Source organism: Camellia sinensis, chromosome 3 (assembly GCF_055761805.1).
Source record: "Camellia sinensis isolate YWXY chromosome 3, ASM5576180v1, whole genome shotgun sequence".
NCBI lineage: Eukaryota > Viridiplantae > Streptophyta > Magnoliopsida > Ericales > Theaceae > Camellia > Camellia sinensis.
Window position 1 is genome coordinate 123,884,161 of NC_138963.1, and position 24,364 is coordinate 123,908,524.

Genomic DNA, 24,364 nt, shown 5'->3' on the forward strand with positions numbered 1-24,364 from the left:
GCCAGATAAGGAGGAAATTGATGTGCTAAAAAACCTTGAAAGAACTACCCCCACACTTCAGTTTGTGTGAAGCGTTTCAACTCCCTCGGTCTGTATAGATTGCACTTGTTTGAGAGTTAGAAGATCCTGGAAAATATGATTTTGTTGTTAAAGAACTAGACTCTCCCAAGGTGAACTCCATCATTTTTGTTCCTTGTTGCACAACAATCACCTTCACTGATGAAGAGTTTCAACTAGGTTCAAAGCCACACAATCACCCATTGTTTGTCTTGGTTTTATTAGTGAACAAAAAGTTAACCACTTCCTTATTGATGGAGGCTCAATGGTAAACATCATGCCAAAGTTCACCATGAAGAAACTTGGAATCCCAGTGGAAACTTGGAATCCCAGTGGACGAGTTAGCCCAAAGTCGTTTGGTTATTCAAGGTTTCAACCAAGGGGGGCAACGTACGATTAGTATGATTCGTTTAAACCTCACCCTTGGAGAACTCATAGCCAGTGCTTTGTTTTGCGTCATCGATGCAAGAACGTCCTATAATTTGTTGCTTGGGCAACCTTGGGTCTATGGAAATGGTGTAGTTACATAAACTCTCCATCAATGTTTTAAATTTAACCAAGGTGGAATAAAGACGGTACTAGCAGATGACAAGCCATTTACAGAAACTGAGGCTCACTTCGCTGATGTAAAATTTTATCTAGATTCTAACGGGATACTTGAAATTATCACAGTTGAAACCCCTTCTGTAAGAAAAGAGAAAATAATTGAAGAAAAGCAAGTTGTGTTAGACTTTTTACTGAAAGACGCATCAAGCGGCAAAAAAGCACTTGAGGTCGCGTCACCACAAAAACAATCTCCATCCTCAAAAGGCCATGTAATGACAAAAGTCGTCAGGTATATGCTGAAGTCTCAACAGAAAGAAGGACACTAACTATTTAAAGAAGTCACGGCATCCGCAAAAGTTAGAGGAGACCTTGCTCACCTGGCAATAAAAGAAGATCTGCAAATACTTAAAGCAGATGCAACAATACCAATTCCATAGTTGGGATTGTCAAGCCTAATTAAACCTCCACTAAAGGGATTTGTTAAGTCTGCACAAAATTCTATCGAGCATAGCTCCTTACTTGAAAGATGAATGAACGGGTTTGATCCACAAGCTTACAAGCTTCTAGCTAAGTCAGGTTATGACTTTACTGATCCTCTTCACTGGGAGAGTTAAGTCCTGAACTTATAGGTGAAAAAGTTCATGGTCTCAATGAAACTCAGGAAAAGTTAAGGCAATAAGGGTACAGGGTAAGCCCTCCAAAGACCGGAGTCGGATTCATGCTAACTGAGCCCATTCGTATCTCTACCAAGAGATAAGGGAAAAAGGAAGACGTACAACATATCACTGTGGAAGAAGTGAAGGAAGACAAAAGTCCAAGCCCAACTCCTCGAGGGCTCTTGCACATCGAACCTCGGTTTTTAATAAGTTGAGCACTGTTGATAAGACAGATGAAGGCACAACTTCTCGACCTTCAGTTTTTAACAGATTAGGCACTACTAAGGAATGGGATAAAAAATAAACTTTCAAGTCACAATAGTCCGTTTTTGCTCGACTTGGTGATATGAATACATCACCAAGAAAAGGCAAGAACAAGAGAAGCACAACAACAATTGAGTTGAATTCTACAAAGGAGGATTATGAGACTCGAAGTTTGATTCTTTCTTGCATGAAATGCATGATGTCACTTGAAGTTAGTGTTAAAGGTCTTCTTAAGGTCAAAATGGACACTATCATACTAACTGGAGAAATTAAGACTCAAGCAGAAAGTAAAAGAGAACAAAAAATTGAACATGTTGCTTCTCACCATGTAACAATTGAAGAAGATTCTAGCTCAAGTTCGGAGGATGATGATCTCCAAGAAGCTCCTCCACAACTTGAAGATGGGAGGCAATCAACTATTGACAATTTGAAAGAACTCAACTTGGGAACTTCTGATGACCCTCGACCAATATTTGTGGGAATACTCTTAACACCTGAGTAAGAAAAGACATTTTTTGAACTGCTCCACGAATATAAAGATGTCTTCGGATGGACATACAAGGAGATGTCCAGTTTAAGTCCAAAAGTTGATGTCCATCACCTTGGGATCAAGCATGGTATGCAATCAGTAAAGTAGGCTCATTGATACATCAGACCTGAGCACATCTTGAGAGTGGAGGAAGAAGTCAACAAGTTGATCACAGCTGGGTTCATACGTGAAGTATATCCGACCTGGATATCAAGCATAGTCCTTGTAGTCAAGAAGAATGGACAAATTAGAATATGTGTTGACTTCCGAAATTTGAACGAAGCATGTCCCAAGGATGACTTTTCGCTTCCTATTATGGAATTAATGATAAACTCCACTACCGGACATGAGGTGTTGTCTTTCATGGATGGGTGTTCAGGATACAACCAAATACGGATGGCACCTGAAGATGAAGAGTTAACTGCATTGTGTACCACAAAAGGCATCTATTGTTATAAAGTGATGCCTTTCGAACTCAAGAATGCTGGTGCCACCTATCAACGTGCCATGCAAAAGATCTTCGATGACATGCTCCATAAATTAGTTAAGTGCTATGTTGATGATTTGGTGGTCAAAACTAAGAAAAAGGAAAATCACCTAGAGGACCTTTGTGCAGTCTTCAACCGACTGAGAAAGTATGACTTGAAGATGAATCCACTCAAATGCACATTTGGAGTCACGTCTAGAAAGTTCCTTGGCTTTATTGTTCGACATAGAGGCATTGAGGTTGATCAGTCCAAAATCGATGTTACACAAAAGATGTCACCACCAAAAAACTTGTAGGAACTTAGTAGCCTCTAAGGTCACTTGGCATACATCTGCAGATTCATTTCAAACTTGGTAGGTCGTTGTCAACCTTTCAGTCGACTAATGAAAAGGAAAGCTCCATTTGCTTGGGATCAAACATGTCAAAATGCTTTCAATAATATTAAGAAATACTTGCTTCATCCACTAGTATTAGGAACCTCTATTCAGGAGAAACCATTGATACGTTACATTGTTTCTCAAGAAGAGTCTCTTGAAGCGATGCTAGCCTAAAATAACAAAGACAATAAAGAGCAAGCACCCTATTACTTAAGTCACAGATTGAAAATGAACTCAAGTACTCACCCATTGAGAAGATGTGTTTGGCACTTGTTTTTGCCTCTCAAAAATTGAGACATTATTTCCAGGCCTATACAGTGCATCTCATTGCAAGGGTCAACCTAATAAAGTATGTCATGTCTAAGCCCAAATTCTCAGGATGCTTAGTGAGGTGATCCCTCATTTTTAATGAATTTGAGATAATTTACGTGTCAAGAAAAGCGGTGAAAGGGCAAGCCTTGCAGACTTCTTGATCGACCATCCCATCCCTGCTGATTGGGAAATTTCTGAGGAATTCCCTGATGAAGATGTATTGCTCATAGAAGTCCTACAACCTTGGATGATGTTCTTTGATGGGGTTGCAAGGAAGGAAGGGGCAGGAGCAAGTGTTATTTTTGTTTCACCACAGAGGCACATTTTGCTTTACTCATTTATTCTTGGCAAAAATTGCTCAAACAATGTTACTGAGTACTAGGCCTTAATCATTGGCTTACAAATGGCAACATAGCTAAAAATTGTTGACCTAGATTTCGATAAAGATTCTAAGTTAATAATTAATCAGCTCCGAGGGGATTATGAAGTCAACGAAGACAACTTAGTCCCATATTTCCAGTATGCAACTAATCTCGTTGAAAAATTTGAGGGGGTGGTATTCAAACATGTTCTAAGGAAAGAGAATTGCATGGCTGATGCACTGGCCAATCTAGCAACTACATTGGCATTGTTAGAAGGTGAACAAGTTAGTGTTCCCGTATGCCCATATTGCCACAATTGTTGGAATGTCGCCTTGTAGAAACAAACGCAATTTCAGTACTAGCCATCGAAGTCGATGATTGGAGAATGCCAGTTATAGACTACCTTGAACATGGGAAACTCACTGATGATTCTCACCATAGAACTAAAATAAGACATCGAGCTCCTCGATTCATCTACTACAAGGGAACTTTATTCTAACGATCATTTGAAGGAATTTTTCTTCGTTGCCTGGAGGATGACGAAACTTAACAAGCCATGGAAAAAGCCTATTCCGGGATATGTGGAGCTCATCAGTCTAGTCCTAAATTTCACTTTCGAGTAAAAATGATGGGTTACTATTAGCCTAGATGATTAAAGATTGCTTGGACTACTCAAGAAAGTGTCAACCTAGCTAGTTTCATGCAAACTTTATCCATCAACCACTAGAACCTCTACACCCGACAATTGCTTCTTGGCCATTTGACGCATGGGGTCTAGATGTAGTTGGCCTATTGACCAAATCTTATGTAGGCCACTTATACATCTTGGCCACCACAAATTACTTCTTTAAGTGGGTTGAAGTCGTCCCACTTAAAGAAGTCAAGAAAGAAACTATTGTTGACTTCATCAAATCCCACATTATTTATCAATATGGTGTACCTCACTACATCATCACCGATAACGGAAAGCCTTTCTACAACAGTCTAATGGACAAACTTTGTGAAAGATTTGGATTTAAACAACGCCATGCCTCAATGTATAATGCACCTGCCAACGAACTGGCAGAGGCGTTTAACAAAACTTTGGGCAACCTATTGAAAAAGGTAGTTACTAAATCAAAGCGGGATTGGCATGAAAGAATTGGAGAAGCACTTTGGGCATACCGTACGACACATCATACCCCAACACAAGCCACTCCATACTCCCTTGTGTATGGTGTTGAAGCGGTTCTTCCTTTGGAACAACAGATTCCTTCATTAAGTATAGCTATACAAAAAGGTCTCACTGATGATGAGAATGCAAAACTATGCCTTGTTGAGTTAGAAGCATTGGATAAGAAGAGATTAGAAGCACAACAAAAACTTGAGTGTTACCAAGCTTGACTCTCCAAAGCTTTCAATAAGAAGGTTAGACCCCGGTCTTTTCAAGTTGAAGAATTGGTGTTGGCTGTTTGAAGACCTATTATCACTACCCACCGAATCGGCAACAAGTTCTTGTCCAAGTGGGATGGTCCATACGTGGTGACTGAAGTCTACACTAATGGAGCATACAAGATTGTTAATGAAGAAGGTATAAGAGTTGGCTCAATCAATGGCAAGTTCCTAAAGTGCTACTATCTATGAGAATGTAACGCTCCTAATCATATAAGCATAAACTGCATGATGCTCTTGGCCCATATAAAATAAAGTTGTTATTTAAAATAAAAAAAATATATAAAAAAAAAAATTGTACCACTCCTGGCCCGCATGAGTATAATCTGTGAACGACTAATAAATTAATAAATTAAATGTGTTTTACAATGAGAGAATTTTGCTTCGAACTGTAATATTTATTTCATAAATAAAGTGTTGCTAGTGCAATTATTTTATAATGAAGTATTTGATTTCGAGTTACATTTCATTAAAAAAAAAAGTAAAATAAAATAAATAAATAAACTATAAAATAAATCATGGAAACCATGATAAACTTTGGATCTTGCCTTGTTCAACTTTCAAGAGCTACTCTAACTTGTTGGCGACTTCGATATCCTCGCTTCTTATCACCTCAGTTGCTTCTATTGTAGCTTGTTTTTCCCTTAAAGTTGAAACAATGGCTTGCCTTTGAACTATTTCAGCTTCAGCAACACTAATTGTAGTCTTTAGTTGTTGTGATTGTTCATCTAAATGTTCCAATGCTTTTAACAATTCTTCATTCTTTGCTGCAAGGCTACCCAAATCAAACTTCAGCAAGTGAACCTGCTCAATTCTTTCATTCTCAAAAGCTAGAGCATGAGTAACATGTTGACTGACATCCACCAAATGCTGATCTTGTAGCTTTGAAGTCATCCCTTGAGCTAACGTTGATTTCATAAATATGTACGTAGTAGCATTTTGTACGTGTTTCTCAATCTAGCTTTGCAACAGAGAATAGTCTATCTAAAACTTTGAGAGTTCATCATAAAGCTCTTGGAGCTTTAAGCCCAATGCTGGAACTTTTTGAATAGGAGTTTTGCTTAATAAGCCTTTAATATGGTTATCAAGTATTGAAGTTGCTGAGTGGTTAGCATTAAGGATCATGCTTCTTGTATCAATGGCTAAAGCCACAGAAGGTGCAACTTGACTCAAATAGGAGCAGTAGGCAAAGAAGGAGTTTGGATAATTGGAGTTGGGTCAACTGAGAGACAACCCTTACGACCAATCACTAAATCAAAGGCTGACAGTCCATGAACTGATTCTTCATTATCTGAGAACTCATCAAAAAGTCTCATGCGCTCATTGCCAGACGCCAAATCAAAGTCATCATTTGGCAACTATCAAAACGAATTAAAGAGGAGTCATAATATATATATATATATATATAAAAGGGGCACAATTAATTGAAATGACAAATAATAGATTTTGTCATTACCAGTACAACACTAGTAGCCACTGGTTGAGAAGTGCTAGGAACGCCGATCAAAAATGACTCCGCATCATTAAAAGTAGTGGTGTTCCTTCCAACGGTGTCAGTACCAGATTTTCTCCCTAAGTGATACCACTTATGATCACTGTTACTATGGTCCCCGTTTGCTACTCCACCAAGAGTCCCATCAACACTTCCTCGAACCATTTCCTTGGTCATAAGATTAGAATTTTGCTTAGTAATTCGCATTTTTCGTCACTTAAACCATCTCTTGATTCGGTGAAGCTAAGTGTTTACTCCTTGAGATAGAATTTTCTTTGTTGGAGAAATAGCTTATATAAAGTCGGGACCACCACTCCAAATAAGCCTTGGTAGTGGAACAAGATAGAAAATCATAATGTGTTGATAACCTCAATACATAATGAATACCATCATGAACACAAGAATCCCAATGCTGAACAATGTTTTGTAAACTACCATCCCGAAGATCAACCTTAAGTTTACTAGGGATGGTTTGAATAAAACCAAATTACCTCTAAACTTGTAAGGACTATATGGCTCAATGACCATAGTGGATGAACTTTGCAAAGTCAAATAGCACGAGCGGATACTAATGAAGTGCTCCAAATTTGAGTTAGAAAGATGATCGTCATCAACCAATTCCTTGGGATTGCCCTCGCTATACGCCAAACGGTGTAAAGTCATATCTTTGCATGACTTAAATAAGTCATAGGCTTCTGACTCCTCAAAATGTTTGGCCATCCTTTCACTAGCATATCTCGACATTCGTGGTTTTAGAGTAGAATCACTACTAAAGTGTGTGTTGAAATACTCTGCTAACTAAGCATAAACGTAATGGCCAGGGAAGATGACATTGCATTTTCTAGGATCAGAAGAAGAAGCAATTCTATTAAGCCCTTTGTAGATGCTAACAAGTACATGAATGGCAAGGCTGAATGAACGACCATGAGCCATCATACTAGCAACTTTAAACACCCTAGGTCTAATCAAGTCACCATCCCCACGGGGTAGAACAAATTTGCACAACCAACAGACAAGGAAAGCTGACAGATAAGTCTCACCCTTTGCCGCACTAGCAATTCCCAAGTCACTGAAGACTTTGTCCTCTTGCACAGTTTGAGACCGAGTTATGTTAATAATACTAGAAGGGTTGCTAGTATCCCTAGGGCGTCGAGTCTTGTTCTTCGAAGCCCACTTGGTTGATTTATGGTACCTAATCTTCCCTTTGAACCAAAATTGTATCCAACTAGTAATCCGCACCATATTCTTCTTCAACTCCTTACAAAGTCGATGGTAAACAAAGAATAAATGACCGTAACTAACAGAAAGAAGGAAATTCTTATCCCTCATATTGCCGGCCAATTCTTGGGCATTTGGCACCACTTCATCATATATTGCGCCCCTAATAGAAAGTCTACCAAGCTAACGCAAATCCCATAGCGAGATAGACATTTCGCCTACGAAAGTGTAAAGGGTATTAATAGATGGACACCAAAGCTCACAAAAGGCTTGCATAACACTATGTAGTCGGTCATACGAGAATAATGAGGCATAAATTACATCGTAAATGCTAGCCTGCTGTAATACCTCACGATGTTGCCCCAGTGCATCCTCCAACCACTCCCAATATCCTTCACAAAAAGAAGGTTCTGCTATGGCCTTGAAAATAGTGCCCTATGCCACCTTCTGGGCCTGGATTACGCGCCCAAGGATAGAAAATGAGCTAAGATCCTCGATTTCCTCATGATTAGATGATTTTAATAATAAGACTCTAGAGTGTGATAGGCCTTCAACCAATGGACATAAAGTCTCATGAGCTCATTGCGCCAAATAAAAAGAAGCATCAAGCTGCTCGAGCTTCAAGCCCCAAGCACCAAGGAAAGGAGGGTGAATTGGAAGAGTAGTCCCTTCCTTAATAGCATCACTAGAGTCCTCGAGAATGGTCAAGTATCCCTTCTTGAAAGTTTTGAAGTACACCATTACTAAGTGACAAAGCCAAACGATTAAAATATATTAAAAAAAATGCATATGTTGTGGAGACATATATGACATATGATCATGACATGAGTCAAGCTAATCACCTATGGTCGAATGAGTGATGGTGGAAGTGTCTACTTTATTAGCCCAATATCCAAGTGGCTAGTTCGATAGACGCACTTCCCCACATAAGTCAAACTAATCACCTATGATCGAATACGTGGTGGTGGAAGTGTCTACTTCACTAGCCCAATATCCAAGCGGCTAGTTCAATAGACGCATTCCCCCACATGAGTCAAACTAATCACCTATGGTCAAATGGGTGGTAGTGGAAGTGTCTACTTCATTAGCCCAATATCCAAGTGGCTAGTTCGATAGACACATTCCCCCACATAAGTCAAACTAATCACCTATGATCAAATGGGTGGTGGTGGAATTGTCTACTTTACTAGCCCAATATCTAAGTACCTAGCTTAATAGGCGCATCCCCCACATAAGTCAAAATAACCAATTATGGTGAAAGGGTAATGGGATATATTACTCAATTATTCTTACAAAATCATTATTCTTATGGGCAATAATAAAATGCAATTGGCAAAGAAGGTTTAAAAAAAAAAAAAAAAGTCGTCCAATGCATTGATGCAAATAGTTGAACTATATATATATGTGGGCCATCAAGTCATAGGTATGGTGCATAAGTATGGTGATATACATGTTTGTGCAAACAAGCAGACAAAAAGTCAAGGATTATTCAAAGCATGTAATACTTATAGTGACATCATGCACACTTATTTAATAATAATAATAATAATAATAATAATAATAAAAGTTGTTTGTGCTGTTCATGCTCACAATCAATTAGTGTTATATACATATGTATATAATGAATATTCTATATACATATATATAAAAGTCTTACCTTGACAGGCATGAGTAATAATTCACAGTCTCCAATATGGCTTATGAACATGGATGAGCAGAACAGCAACACAAAGGTAGCGAGGTCTAAAGGAACTCATCATTAATCAATTAAATAGGGAGCAGTGATGCATATAGGTTACGCAAACCCTAGCATGATTGTTATTATTATTTCCATATGAGGAGAAAATAGCTGCTCAATCCTCATGCATAAATAAAAAAAAATAAAAAATGACCAAATTAAAATCCTCACCTTGTGAACATGACCAATCTGCTTCAAATCTCACCTTTGATATTAGCAAGCAACCATCAAAGTAGAGTTTTGAAGTGGGGGCAATTTGTAGACACTTAAATTTTATGTGTCTTGATCACCGTCTGATTAATCAAAACAAATAAATTTTCTTGATTAATCAAAACAAAGATGGTCAATTTTTTCAAATGGATGTGGGTCCTACTAAAATTATGGATCTTAACCCATTTTAAATTATGGGTCACACCAAAAGAGAAGTGAACTTACTTTGACAATTGGATCAATTCAAAGAGTGGGGCCCATAAAAATATTTTGTTAGAATTTGGTGGAATAATTCAAATTCAAATTTAAATTTCAATGTAAATCATTTCTATAAAAGATAAATTGCTTGTTTCTTGGAAATTGGAGTCAATTTTGGAGTTTCCAAAATTAACCCTCCCCTCCTAAGCCTATAAATAGAGGCTCTCATTAGGGAGAAAGGAAGACACATTTTTTTGGCTAATGGTCATGCAAGCTCCTAAGCAATCTAAAGACTCCGCTAAATTCTCTTCTTAAAATTCTCTCTAAAGTTCCTCAAACTTAAAAGAAAGGATTATCAAGTACTCCAAACTTGTGCCAATCCTTTCAAGTTACAAAAACAAATTTGGTCTCTCTTTTCAAAGAGATTATTTCAAGACTCGTTCAAGATCAAGCTGTTCAAGTCCTCGATCAAGCCTTTCTTCTCCATGTTTATCCATTCGAAGACTTGAAGAAATTCATCAACTTGTTTAGTTCAACAACAAGCTTTTACAGCCTTTGAATTACAACCATTTCGGAGATCAAATAAGAGGATCCACTCTTTTGTAATAGAGCAAACTACAGAGAATTTTACCTATTTATTATAATCAATAAAATTACTTGCTTGTGCATTTATTTCGTGTCTTAATTGCAGCTATGAAATTTGTGTTTACACAAGCGTCTTTTCGTAGTAACAACCTACATGAAGCAATCACACTAATTATGGGAGGATCGTGTGTATAGCTTTAAATTAATCATAGAGGCGCCACTTTCAATGCCACCTAATGATTCCATGTGTTCGCTTTCCCATCAATAATCAGATAACGTGTGGTCAATCACATTCTACGTAGTCAACTCATTTTTAGCATATCATGCCTTCATTCCAACCAGGACAGTGGCCGATATATGAATCTATTCGGCATACACATTGCCCCGCCAATAACTCGGCGGGATTCATTGTATCGATCTCAATGCATTAGTTCCCAACCGTGATAGAGACAAATATATGAATTTGTTCGGTATGTGATATACCCTGTTTAAGAAACGGAAACGCAATTAATTGGCTTACAGTTTACTTTCATTCCCAACTGAGGCAAAAACAGATATATATATATATATATATAGATGTCAAAAACACAATTAATCGGATTGATTCATTACTAGGGGCGGTTAAGTCGTCCTTGGTTTTCACCAGTGATTTCCTACTTGGGGTAGGAACAGCTATGTGAAACCGTTTTTACCCTCCTAATCACGGCGACAGATGTGTGAATATATTCGACAATTAAGTCGACGTTCAATTGCATTAATAATCGATCTTGCGAACAACAATTCAAACGTATGACAAGTACAGTTAAATCACAACCATTCATAAAAGGCATTTTTTGTGCTTAGCATATTGTTTTCATTAATAAACTGACTTGTTACAAACGTTCATCACTTTACCAATGAAAACGGTCCTAGTGCATCATTTTAACAAAAACAAAAACAAAACAAAGAAAATACAAAATGGTAATTTTTTTCTTCTACCCTCCGCCTTGTCTTTATTTCAGATCTAACTCTAATGGCTCGATATTCTCTACCTCGAAAGGAATCAGCACACTGAGTGAAACTTGAGTGGCAACAAGGGCCTTTTGCCAGCCATGCTTGAAGCCTCTATATTCAAAGGCCAAAACCCGATCGACATATTTTTCAGTGGCTGCATGCTCTTCTTGCTCAAAGGTCTTTGTCGTCACCAATTGAGCCTCCATTAATAATCTCTATGCCTCGAGCAACTTGGCTTTCAACTTCTCTAGTTCTTCGTTGGCGATTTTTAAGCCATTTCTTTAGTATAGCGGCGAAGTAATTTGGTGTGCTTCGCTTTTTACTCTTCAGTAAAAGTTTTTTAATATTCTTCTACAGCCTTTTTTCTGTTCAACCTCTGCTTTTTGCGTCGCAATTGCCAGCTCAACCATTGCTGAGTTCGCTTTATGTTGCTCAGCCATCACTTCTTCCTAAAGCCAATTGTTTAACTCCAATGCATCATGGAGACCGGTGGCCAATCTCGGCAACTTGTTTGGTAGCCTGCGAAATAATTTTTTTAAGACACTAGACATAACCAAGGGACTGTGAAGTAATAGAACTTACCAAAATTGCTGATTGCACGACCATTGCAACAGACAAAGCATTGTGTTTGACGCGGAACATTGCCTTGTCTAATAGCAATGTAATAGAGGTGGCCATGCTCAGTGTAACTCTAGGCTCCTTAACGGTCGAAGCAACAGCCAGAATTGGAACACCTTTGATTCTAGGCAGAATTAGGAATGACACCGTTAAGTTAAGATTGGATGCAACTCTAGCTCTTTTTTCAACAGGCTGCTCAGTTAATTGCTAAGATTCGGCAGGACGATTGGAGCCAATCGCATCGACGACTTCTATAGACGCCAACGAAAGGGTTTCAATTGATACTGACGGTGGTAGTTGCGCCGATATTTCGATTACAGCTTGCTCAGCGACCCCTTCTGTCTGGACGACTGAAGTATCAACTACTCGGCTAGAGGTACAAGCAGATGCCTTTTTAGCTGCAACTCTTTCAGCATTCTTTTTCTTGGCAAATTGAGCGAGAGAAAATGACTCACTCGCTATTTTCTCTGACCTGGACCTAGGCAAATTATTCAAATTAACGAAGATATCTTCCTCTCGTGGACCCTCGATATCTATTCAGTCAGGAAAAGCTGCAAGCTCTGAGTTGCTAACCTCGTCAACTCTTTTCCTAGAGCCGACTTGATCAAAAACTATATCAAGCTCCCTATCTAATTCTTGCTCTTCGACCTGATGGGTGTCTTGTTTAGCGGCAACATTCAAACAAGCTTTTTAATCAACGTCTTGCTCTACATTTAGACCATCCTATACAATGTTCTTCTCGACTTCTTGTCCCACATCTTGTTCGGCATCCTAACCACCGTTTCCATTACCTTGCTCACTGGCTGATGAATTTTCAACCCTAATATCTCTCAAATTGACAAAGCTAGGGAATACAAGAGCCGAGAGCTGTTATTCGCCTCTAGGAATCAGTATGTGGTCGGCCGCTGTGAAGGATGAATATGAAGGATCGTATCTTAGCAAAATGTGGGTGGCGTGTCCATATCTTTGGAGATTTAGGCAACCAACGAAGTCAAGAATGGTCTTCACTTGAACAAGAATGGTTTCATCCGTCGAAGTGAGAGATTTATTAGGTCGTTGCATGCACGAAGAAGAAACGTAGTTAGCCTATAAAAGAAATTCCAATTAACAAATAAACTGACAAAATAACTACTCGGCCACCTGGTTCACCCTTCTGCCTAAGTACATGATTCAGGCGATCTTCTCCTTCGTCGAATTCCCAATTACCTCAAACGGCAACCATTACATCATCTACCATTTTTCTAGAGTTTGCAAGTATGGTTACTAGGTGGTGGTTAATGTCCTTGGCTCTTAAGAAGAACTGTCCTAGCCGACCAGACGATTTGGTAAGGGTGTAGCAATGCCGAATAACTTGAATTCCTAAGTTAAGTCAAAGTCGACGGTTTAATTCTATTATGCCCATGATTATTCGGTAGAAATTTATGTTGGGCTGGGAAGGAATCAAATCCCAAAAACAAAGAACAGATCTGAGTAAAGAGGAGAGGAAAACGTACTCCATCATCAACAATCACTAATGAAAAAAAGACGATGGTATTGACACCATCCTTTTCTATGTTAACCTCTGCATCCCCGACGAAGATTAGTTGAACGTCATCATGGACTGAGGAGTAATGACGAAAGACAATGACTCTATTATCAGAGATGAGGGCTTTTAAGTGATTAGTCATAAGAAGACTGAAATAGAACACGAGAAAGAGAAGTAGTAGAAGAACAGATAGAAATTCTGAAAATGAAATAAATAGTGAAGCTTACAGGACTTACAGGTTGAAATGAAAGATTCCCAAACAATAGAGAGAGTAGAGCAATCACAGACGAGTTCTTGAAGGTAAAAAGTTGCGAGGAATAAGTCTTTTCAGAAGTGAAAGGGTGAAGAAGACAATTTTCAAATCGCATGAAATGAATAGAGATTTCGAAGAGGCGGAAACTTCACACATTCTACATCGTGTCCCATCCAACGTGTCAGCAATCGAATGGTGAGTCCATCACGTACCTAAATTTCAAGGCGCCTCAAGTGTCAAAGAATTCTGACTAAAACAACCCTTTAGTTGCCGAGCATTTAGACTACTCGGAACTCAAGAATAGTCAGATACTCGGGGGGCAATTGTGGGAGTTGAATAAAAAAAACCTAAAATGGCAAACATGGTATATCTTTGATGTGCCAGATAAGGCCAAAGCCCACTGGACTCAAGATCATTGCCGAATAGATACAAAAAGTAAGATGAGGAGCGTGCCGAGTTAAGTATACTTGGGCTCCACATCTTAGCAGAGTACGTCATATAAGTCGGCAATATCACGTTGGGTGGATCTAGGCTGTCCATTTCTAAAGAATATAGTAGAAAGATGGGCCCTGACAAAGTGATGATGAGGGCCTACATTACAAGAAAAATATCAAGAATAATTTAGAGTGTGGACTTTTGGGTAAAAGAAATCCAAATTTAAATTTATGTACCGAGCTCTCAAATAAATATTTGTTATGAAAATCATGGTAGAGATATCAAATTAAAAAATTAATGATTAAATAAAATTTTAAGAAATAATATAAAATTATTTAGATTATGAGGAAACCAAATTAAACTTACCTAAACCTTAGATTAAAATAGGCAAATATTATAAATATTCAAAATTTTTGTAAGGGTCTAATTTTTTCCTTTAGTTTGGGGTTGGGCTTACTAGTCCCTTGGTAGGTTTGTTTATGGATGCATCAAATACCAACGTCAAGATTAGGGCTTAACAAGGAAATTGAACAATTCGCAAATTGAATCCGTTTAGACTAATCTGGTAGATTTAGGATTGTTTGGGGTGTCATAAATAAATGTACTTTTTATCTGTTTGGACTAAAAAATTGAAGAAACAAATATGGATATTTGGGTTAACTTTTTGACTTTTTTTTCTTTCAAAAAAATGTTTATTAAAAAATTATATAAATAAGTGTATAGGAGAAGTTAGTGATATAGCCCGTATAGTTTGGCAGAGCAGTGGGCGGATTAGGAGATAAGAAATGATTACCTCCTTTTTCGGCTTGAATTCTTGGGGGCCCACCACGGATCCCGTTTTGCTAATTGGAACCATTTAATGTGTAGAACTCGTCGAATAATACGTGTTTGTAAAAAATCACGGTGATCGGATATCGATAGCTATCTGATCGTGTTAGTTTTTTTGTCAACCGTTAATTATAAACTTTTTTTTATACAAAACTGATTTGATCATATAGTTAGCAATATCCGATTAATGTGATTTTTTATAGGCATATAGTACTCAATGAGTTCTACATATTGAACGGTTCAGATTATCAAAACGAGACCCGTGATGGGCCCCCATTGGCCCAACATTACCCTTCAATTTAATGAATATATATACCTAATTTTCTTTTTTTCCTTTGACAACCTAATAAGTGCACTTCCATCCAGTACCAATTACGTCAACTGGTTGGTTTGTATTAAAATATTGTGTAAAATAATTTTTTTATATTTTTAATTTGTGAATAGTGATAATTTTTTAACTTTTTTAGTAACTTTTTTGTCTTTTAAAATTTTTTTTAGGATGCCAAACCAGCCATTAGTTTAGTTTTATTTTTAAAATTTGTGATTTTATTATGGTTTTAAAAATTGGGAAATGGTGTCAGTAGATCATTTTCGGATTTAGGTCCACAGTTCTAAATTTAAATCGAACCCGACCGTATAATTTAAACCATATATCTAACTTATTGATGCTATTTTATATTTAGCATAATTTTAATTTTGTAATTGTTATTGCCACGATGATGCTATTTTATAATTATTTAGTATAATTTTAATTTTGTAATTGTTGTTGCCATGATAGAATGTCTGTTTGATAAGAGTTTTGTGTTTGCTGAATGTTGAATGATATATTTATTGCTAAATGTTATAGTTGGTTTGAAAATGAGCATGTTTATATTTTGAAAAATTATAACAAATTAATGTTGAATGTTTGTTTAATATTGTGGGTGTTTGGAAAGTTACAATTTTAGTAGGTCATTTTAGTTTTTGATTATTTTAGTAGGTTAAAATTTTTATATTTGAAAAGATAGTTAGATTTTTTTGTAGTTAGATGTGCTATTTGTGAGAGAAAAAATGAAATGATTATAGGTTTGATGTAATATTTTGGGTTGGTTTGGGATATTCTAAAAAAGTGCACTTTTTGACTTATTGGCTTATATGGATTGGGTTTGGATTAGATTTGATGTGATATGCTAGAGTGGTGATTTGATTTAAATAAGATGATGTGACTTAAATAGAATAGTGACTTTTTGTATTATTTAGTTTATGCCAAACCAACCCTTTGTTTTATTGACTATTTTAACCTATTTTATTCTTTTGTGAATTTTAGCTCAAAAAGTAAAAAAAAGCCTTTACCAAACCCCCCATTATGTTTTTGCTTATTATTATTTAAAAAAAAAATCATATAATTTTTTTAAAAAAAAATCATATAATTTTTTATGAATAAATTATGTTAAATTATAATTTCAAATCGAATCCAACTATATTTAATTTAATTAAAGTTGATACCATCATTTTAATAATTTAATTTAATTATAAATTTTATAAAGTTATAGGTAACAATCACGACACAATTATACGATGAACCTTTTTTGGTTGAGGAAAACCCGGTTGAACCCGATTGGATTTGAATTGGAAGTTTGAGATCCGAAATAGAATATGGATTGCCAGCGTTTGAGATCCGAAATAGAATATGGATTGCTCTATACTGTCTCCATCATCAAGCCTTTATGCTTTCTGTCGTATTCTCATTATTACATAGTCCCAATCTATGTTTCTATTTCTTCAATCTTCGCCTGAGACCTCCCTTAACGCGAGCGCGCACACACGTACGCACATACGGATACATACAGATTAACAGTGACGTCTTCTCTCTTGCATAACCCTTCTCATCAAACCCTAAATCTCTCTCTCTCAATTTTGAAGCTTCGGTTGAGACACTTGTTCGCCATTGGCGATTCGTTCTCGAAGCACCGATCGAAAGGTGGAGAAGTTTTTGGCTGTGTTTAATAAATCAATACCTTGTTGAGAAGAATGGATTCTTGATTTGAATTCAGTGAATAAGAATGCATTTCAATTCGGAGAAGCTCTGATCATCCCAATCATGTGGTTTTCCTTCTGGAAATCTAGAGATCGTTTCTCTTTGGATGAGCTCAGGTAGGTACTCGTCGCTTATTTTGTTCTTGTTTCAATTTCATGCCTTTCTAGGGTTCAATTTAAGTGCTTTTTCTTGGAAAATTAGACTGATATGATGCTTTTGGGTTATATTTAGCAGTGAATTAGACTGAATGATGGAAAATTTTTGGGGGTTTAGAGTCATATTGCGATGAAAAAGAGCACAGATCATCAATTCATTCAAAAATTATTATTTTTTGTTGATTCCGGATTTTTTTTTCCTCCTTTAATTTCTTTCGCCATGACGACTTGTTGGAAGTCTGCTTTATAACAGATTGATTTTCTTAACTTTTGCTATACTAGTTTCAAGCACAAAACTACAAGATTTTTGTGTTAAGTTTCTTGTTTTTCGACCAAAAAGTTTCGACTTTGTGCGTGGGCAAATCTCCATAAGTAGCCTTTTGTTTCGTTGTTATCTACAAGTTTGCATCACATCACTGCACTATAACTATAAATAAACGGTAGTGCGGGATATGGGGAGGGTTAGATGTACCCGCATGCGAAGAGGATATTTATGAGCTTTGAACCCATGACACACAGGTCAAAGTGGAGTAATCTTACCATTGCTCGAAGGCCGCCGTCACTATTGAAATATTGGAGTCCTAAAGTATTGTGACTGGAGGGAGGGGGGGGGGGGTGAATAGACCAATTGTCAAAATTCCCTTAAAATTAAAAACAATTTTATCTGTATAGATTTTTTTAATTAAGTTGTGATAGATGAACAATATTGCATGAATATCAAAAGAATCGACGCATCAATTAACGTGGAAAACTCTTATGGAAAACTCTTTGAAAGGGGAAAAAATCAAGTTCCCAATAAGATTAAGAAGACATGATATTCAAAAGAGGGTAACCAAACCCGTTTAGGAAAAGATGACACTGATTTTTGTGTTGGCAATCAATCCCCACTAAGGAGCGATCAATTGCTACCCAAAAACATCGCTAATGCCAAATTTGGTGATTGATCACCTAATGATTGCTGGCTATTGGATTTGAAACTGAATTTTAGCCTTAGCACAGAAATTGACACCCTTCGTGTTAGCAGCAAAGGGATCGATCACCGCATTTCGCGTTAGAGATTGATCGGTTTTCCTTGGAAACAATCGCAATGCTTATTTTTCTAGAAAACTTTTGTTTTTATTAAAATAAATTTTATCAAAACCTTTTTACGGTCCAATGAAATTAATATCTTTCATTTTAAATAAAAACCAAATTTATGAACCTACAATGCATTCTAATATGCTTGAGTATGCTTGAGTGAGTGGGTAACTGAGTGAAGCTTGATAACGATGAAGTGAGCTGGCTGAGGGCAACACCCTAATCAACTACATACACATGAAGAGACATTCGACACACCATTACCTCGTGATTTATCACCTAGAAATTGCCAAGATACTATATCCGACTACCTTTGTCCTCCTATGGCATTTACAAAGACAAGAATTGCAAGGACCACCCTATGCTACCCACAAACACAAAACCATCACGTATACTTGCTCTAGAATGATGGCAACCAATAACTTGCATATCTTGTAACAATTTCAAGCACAATTCCTTGTGAGATGCATCGAGTGAGTACAAAAATGTAACAAGCATATATGTATAAATAGAAGTACTCAATAAAATGAAAGCATAACATCTGTGCTTCATTAATACAAAGGCTTTTCAATACATCATATATTAGCATGTGATGCACAAGGTCTGAAAGCTTAACACTACCATCCCAAAACAACCAAACCACCAACTTTCTTTCTCCCTGTTTGACACAAAATACTAAAGGAGCTAAGAGTGCAAAAAGGTGATCTTGGACTAAAGCTAAGAGTCAAAATCAAGCCTCGTTTGGCATGTGCTTGTTTTAGCCTAAAAGTAAAAAAGTTACTAAAAAAATCAAAAAGCCTATAACCTATATAAAAAAGTCAAGATTTCATTTTCTCTATTTTTTGCACATCTTTTCGTAAAAAATCAAAAAGTCATTCCAAACATACTATTTTTTTTTAACTTCATAGTTTAGCCAAAAGTTAAAAAGTTACTAAAATATCATGTTCCCAAACGAGGCCTCAATGCAACAGTCTTGCTCCACTTGGCGGCGAATCATTCCAACCTTGTGAGTCATGGATTTGATTGGTGCCACCTCTATAATATCAAAAAGAGTATCATAGCGAGTATTAGAAGTGCCAAATCGAGTCTCAAGGTGCTGCATGTATTGGACAACATTGTCTAGAATAGCTGGAGGAGCATCAACTAGAGTGGAGCAATATCAACATGGCGGCGACGAGTGAATGAAAGTGGAATACCACTCTCTAGAACATGAGCATTACTCTAGGAAGTAGTCTGAGCAGTGACAGGCTCAACCGAAATGCAATGAATATCAAGATCAAGTAGGAAACGAGTGATCAATGTTCCGAATGGAATCCCGGTTGTGCTGAGCGAAATGCTAGATGTTGCACTAGGTGAGGGATGGAAGATCAATAGAATACCTGCATACAAAACATCACCACAAGATGGGCGAATGGTAGGTGTTGCAAGAGCTGTTGGAAGATGAGAGGATGACTGAAAGGGTGATCTAGAGAAAAACTGAGAAGAGGAGTGCCCCTTTTGATTTGTAAGTTCAGGGCATGCAAACTTGCAATGTTGCTTTTGGTAGCAAAAATTACACTCATTTGTAACAACATGGGGTTTTGGCGCTTGACTAACCTGAACAAGATGCGAAGGAGTAGTAGGAGGGAGAAAAGATTGAGAAGGAGTAGCAAATACTGTTTATGAAGGGGAACCAATTTGAGCAACCTTGAGTTGACTCTTCTCAACAATATGTTAGTGTTTTGCACCAATGGAGGACAAATGTAACTTGTGTAAAAAAACATCATAGAGGGGCACAATCTGATCTAAGAGGGTCATAAAAAATTGTACCAATCTTTGTCTCTCCATCTACTATGCATAACTATCTATCCAATTGCTGCAAATTAGAGGGTTCCATAAGTGTTAACTGGTCCCAATAAGTTTCATAAAACTCCTGAATGGATTTGTCTTTTTGTTTTTTTATTTTTTATTTTTGCACTTTGAATGGACATCTCTAATTTATATTGTTTGGCAAAATTAGACTTGAGGTACAAAATTATCATGCATCAGGAGTCAACAATCAATTACGATCAAGGACAAGAAGGATCAAACCAAAGATCTGGTCAACTACTAGGGCTAGAGACCAAGAGTCGTGAATTAGAGAGAAGGAATTCAATTGCAAAAAGGAACCAATTTGATCCAAAGAGAATTAACTGTTGGGGTTCAGGCTTGACGTCGAATAAGAGACCACAACTTGAGGTTGCGATGAAGAAGAAGAAAAAGACCACAAGCTTCAAGTCATGATGAGGAATTAAATGTGATGGGGGAGAGATGACTACGGTCTTGTTGGTGATAGTGCTAGGACTCCAGTAAGGGCACTAATACCATGTTACAAGAGAAAGAGAAACATCTTACTAATCTCCAAACCTACTCCCTCCAAATATATATATATTGTCTTTCAAAAATAAGTAGAGAACAAAACCCTAATAATAAGGATTAAACTACCCTTATACTAGAAATTAGAACCAAACCCAAAATGTAATCCAACCCTTACAAATACAATGTCCAAATGCCATGCGTAATGTTCGTTAACACAAAATTGCAACTAATGTTGGGTTGTATAGAATTAATTAATGACGTCATGGCAAGAGCATTCTTCATGTGCCATTTCTCACATAGTGCCCATTGGATCGAGGGATGGGAATCATGTCGTGTTGGTCATATTCATATCATGTCATCTCAAGTTCGTGTCATAATTCCTTTAACACACCCCTTAGTAGAAATAACATTTAAATGCATACTAATTTAGTATTAATTTATTAAATGAGTTATCTAAGTCAGTTTTGTGTTATGTAGGTTCAACACTAACCTTACCCGCTTATTTATTGTGTTATATTGTGTTGTGTTGAAAAATGGTCAACCTTATCCCACTAACTTCGTGTACAGTTCATGTCGTGTAATGTGTCTTGTCGTGTTAGATATTTCGATCCCTAATTGGACCCTTAAGAACGCTAATAAGGTTACCAATCATGGCATAGGTAGTAATAGCCAAACTAAAGGAACATGATCAAACCAAATAATTAGTACCATCCAACTTAACAAATGTATAATTTGAAGAGATGAGTTATGTCCAAGAGTCCAAAGACGACTTAACCGTTTCTCCTCAATACCAATGTGAATCTTACCCTCTTCTGCCATGCATACAAAGGTGAATAGCACAATACCAGCACCACAAAAGGGTCACATGCTCACAAACCGAATTGACAAAGGCTCAAGGTATTAAAGGAACTATGAGAAAGTTAGCACCTGAAGGAGAAAATCGCAAAGCCAAACTGTTAAGGTCAGAATAAATCCTCCAAGTTGCAAAACCTTCAATTGAGCATCCACTTTGCCAAAAAATGTCAAAAATCCATCAAAATCTTAGAAAAAAGATTAGATGATCCTTCTATTGGCTGAGTCGGCACCCCTGGAGAGAGGTTCAAGCTTCAAACTGACACAATGCCCGATTGATAGATCTGAAAAATGGACCCAATTTTGCTGAAAACCAAAGAAAAATAGGGGAAAATGACCCGCAATGACCCAAAAAATTTAAGATTATTTATTTATTTTTTAAAAACATTTACAGAATTGAAAAACTGAAAAAAAATGATTGAATTAGAAGAAAAATTGAAGAACACTGATCTTTTGCTCTGATACCAAAGATAGATTTAGGAAAAGGATGAGGTAAAACATGGAAGAAAAGAGAGAAAATATTGCCCAAAAAGATGAAAGGAGAGAGTTGAGGTTAGAGATGGTAGATGGAAGAAAAGAGAGAGAATATTGCATGAAAAAATGAAAGGAGAGAGTAATGTTATGAAAATTGGAGATATCTATGAATAGGATCAAATGGAGGTGATGAGAAAGGACATAATGTTAGGTAAATTTGTGTTGAGGTGATGAGAAAGGACATAATTATCTTAAACTGAACATGACTATCTTAATTTAAATGGGGATATCTATGATTAGGATCAAATGGAGGAAACGGATTCTGTATCTGACCCCGAATAGTTGGTACAAAGGCTTATTGAGTTGAGTTGAGTATCTCTGAACTTGATATGAAAATTGGGTAAGCAAATGGCAGGGTGATAATCTGCTGGAAAAGCTAAGCCCCCTTTGTCGATCACAGTACATTTTTAACAGTAACTTTCTTTTGCTATTAAAACTGAAGCTTTTGAAGAACTCAGGATAGAATTTTGTTATGTTGACTATTTTCACAAATGTTTTAAATAATTTGACCAAAAGAGCAGCTGGGAAATGTGGAGATTTTGATGGGTTAGAGATGAAATATGGTTTATATCTGCTTGTCTTTTGTTTTGTGTTATTTCTAACTTTCAGAGGTTAGGAAACAAGAATTTCATGTTTGTACATGTTTTAGAAAGAAATTGAAAACATGATTAGGACACGTGGACACGTTTTTTTATGTATAGAAAGGGAAAAAAAAAAAATGGTTGGGGATTAACCTGTTTAACATCTTCTTCTCTCTCTGCTATTAATTTGTACCCCCATGATCTATCTCATTGGGTTTTCAACATTTGTCTTATTTTCCCGATTATTCTGCTCTATATATTGCATCTCATCACCTATAAAACTTGTCTTTTTGGGTACTTAATCCTTATCTACCTGTCTTTCACTTCTTTTATCTGCTTTTTTGATAGTCACTCTGTTCCTATGTAATCACTACCTGATCTGTTCATCTATCTTTTTTGTTTTCTTTTTCCCTTCTCATCTTCTCCCGCCTTTGTACTTTCTACTAAATTTGTTCATCAAAATGTGTCATCTGGTGGTAAATTAGAGCAAAACCTCCAGCACAGTTCTGATTGTTATTATTATTAGGATCTTAAGTATGTCATAAGGATGGTTGTGCTTTTCCCTTTAAACTTCTCTAACCGACAGTTCTATCCACTGCTCCACCTTAACAGGTTCAGTGGATCCTGTTAGGACCAGATTATGTTTTGTATTTATGTAATCTTATATGAAATATTTTGAATTAATAGCTTTCAATCTTGAAGGTATTTGCAATTGTACATTCTTTTCTTGGTAGCATCTTTGGGCATCAATGATGTTGCTCCAAAATTGCAGCAGGATACTGCTGGGCTGGTGGTGTCTTGAAATTCATCTGATACATTGGATATGAGTACTTAATTTTCTGATCCTTCAAATTTGTAAGATCAATTTTTGTTTTACTGGATGCAGATATCTAACTGATCAGTTGATGAGGGTTCAACTTGTTAATGAAGTTAACAAGGTAAATATCATCTTTCTTTAATTTTAATTTAATTTTTCCTTTCCTTTCCTTTCCCCCTCCCCATTTTGTTAAGCCAGATGCTTTTACATCCATTTTTTCTGCACTGTGAATTTAGTACTCTCATTCTCTATTTTGTTGTGAAGGATTTTGTCATTGAGGCACTGAGATCGATTGCAGAGTTGTTAACTTATGGAGACCAGCATGATTCGGCTTTTTTTGAGTAGGCTTCTAGGTTCTTAACATTCTTTGATACACAGACATGTGTGTGTCTTTTAGCATTTGATGCCATTTCTGGATTTGCGGTAGGTATTTCATGGAGAAGCAGATCATGGGGGAGTTTGTACGTATACTAAAGATTAGTAGAACTGTTACTGTGTCTCTTCAGTTACTCCAAACAATAAGTATTATGATCCAGAACCTCAAAAGTGAACATGCTATCTGTAAGCTGTGCAGTAAAACAAACATTTTTTCTCAGCAACTTATTTTCTTCATTAGGTTTGAACAATATTGATTATTTCTTCTTTGTGAATTTTTTTGCAGATTATATGTTCAGTAATGAACATATTAACTACCTTATTACTTATTCCTTTGACTTCCGCAATGAAGAGCTATTGTCTTACTACATATCCTTTTTAAGGTATGTTGTTACTACTTTAGTTATTGCTAAGGTATTCTTTAATTTTCTTATTGACTAAATTCTTTAGTTTATTTTGCCATTCTTTTATGTGATAATCATATTTCTTATATAATTGTTGTCTG

At 36.7% G+C, this 24,364-nt stretch overlaps 2 protein-coding genes across 5 annotated transcripts in view; both read left to right on the forward strand.

The window, feature by feature from the left end:
• Positions 1-1,605: 1,605 nt before the first annotated feature.
• On the forward strand, positions 1,606-4,973 carry LOC145821820 (uncharacterized). Its single transcript, XM_082918388.1, has 4 exons — positions 1,606-2,021; positions 2,178-2,778; positions 3,353-3,521; positions 4,402-4,973. Exons 1-4 carry the CDS (start codon positions 1,606-1,608, stop codon positions 4,971-4,973), a joined length of 1,758 nt encoding a protein of 585 aa, XP_082774514.1.
• Positions 4,974-16,666: 11,693 nt separating this feature from the next.
• LOC114280601 (CLEC16A-like protein) overlaps positions 16,667-24,364 on the forward strand; it is a 49,002-nt gene continuing 41,304 nt past the window's right edge. For 2 of the 4 annotated variants that reach the window (XM_028222988.2, XM_082920658.1), the window contains exons 1-5: positions 16,847-17,251; positions 23,554-23,605; positions 23,749-23,825; positions 23,912-24,045; positions 24,146-24,242. In XM_028222988.2, coding sequence (XP_028078789.1) covers positions 17,238-17,251; positions 23,554-23,605; positions 23,749-23,825; positions 23,912-24,045; positions 24,146-24,242 — 374 coding nt within the window. In that variant the 5' untranslated portion in view covers positions 16,847-17,237. Of the gene's footprint in view, positions 17,252-23,553; positions 23,606-23,748; positions 23,826-23,911; positions 24,046-24,145; positions 24,243-24,364 lie in introns of all 4 variants that reach the window. The other 2 variants (XM_028222987.2, XM_028222986.2) reach the window with 2 other exon arrangements.

Coding starts and splice junctions, on each gene's coding strand:
- LOC145821820 (XM_082918388.1), top strand. CDS start 1,606: ATGAATACATCACCAAGAAAAGGCAAGAACAAGAGAAGCACAACAACA. Junction 2,022..2,177: donor GGAATACTCTTAACACCTGA/GTAAGAAAAGAC, acceptor TTGATACATCAG/ACCTGAGCACATCTTGAGAG. Junction 2,779..3,352: donor TTCGACATAGAGGCATTGAG/GTTGATCAGTCC, acceptor TTACGTGTCAAG/AAAAGCGGTGAAAGGGCAAG.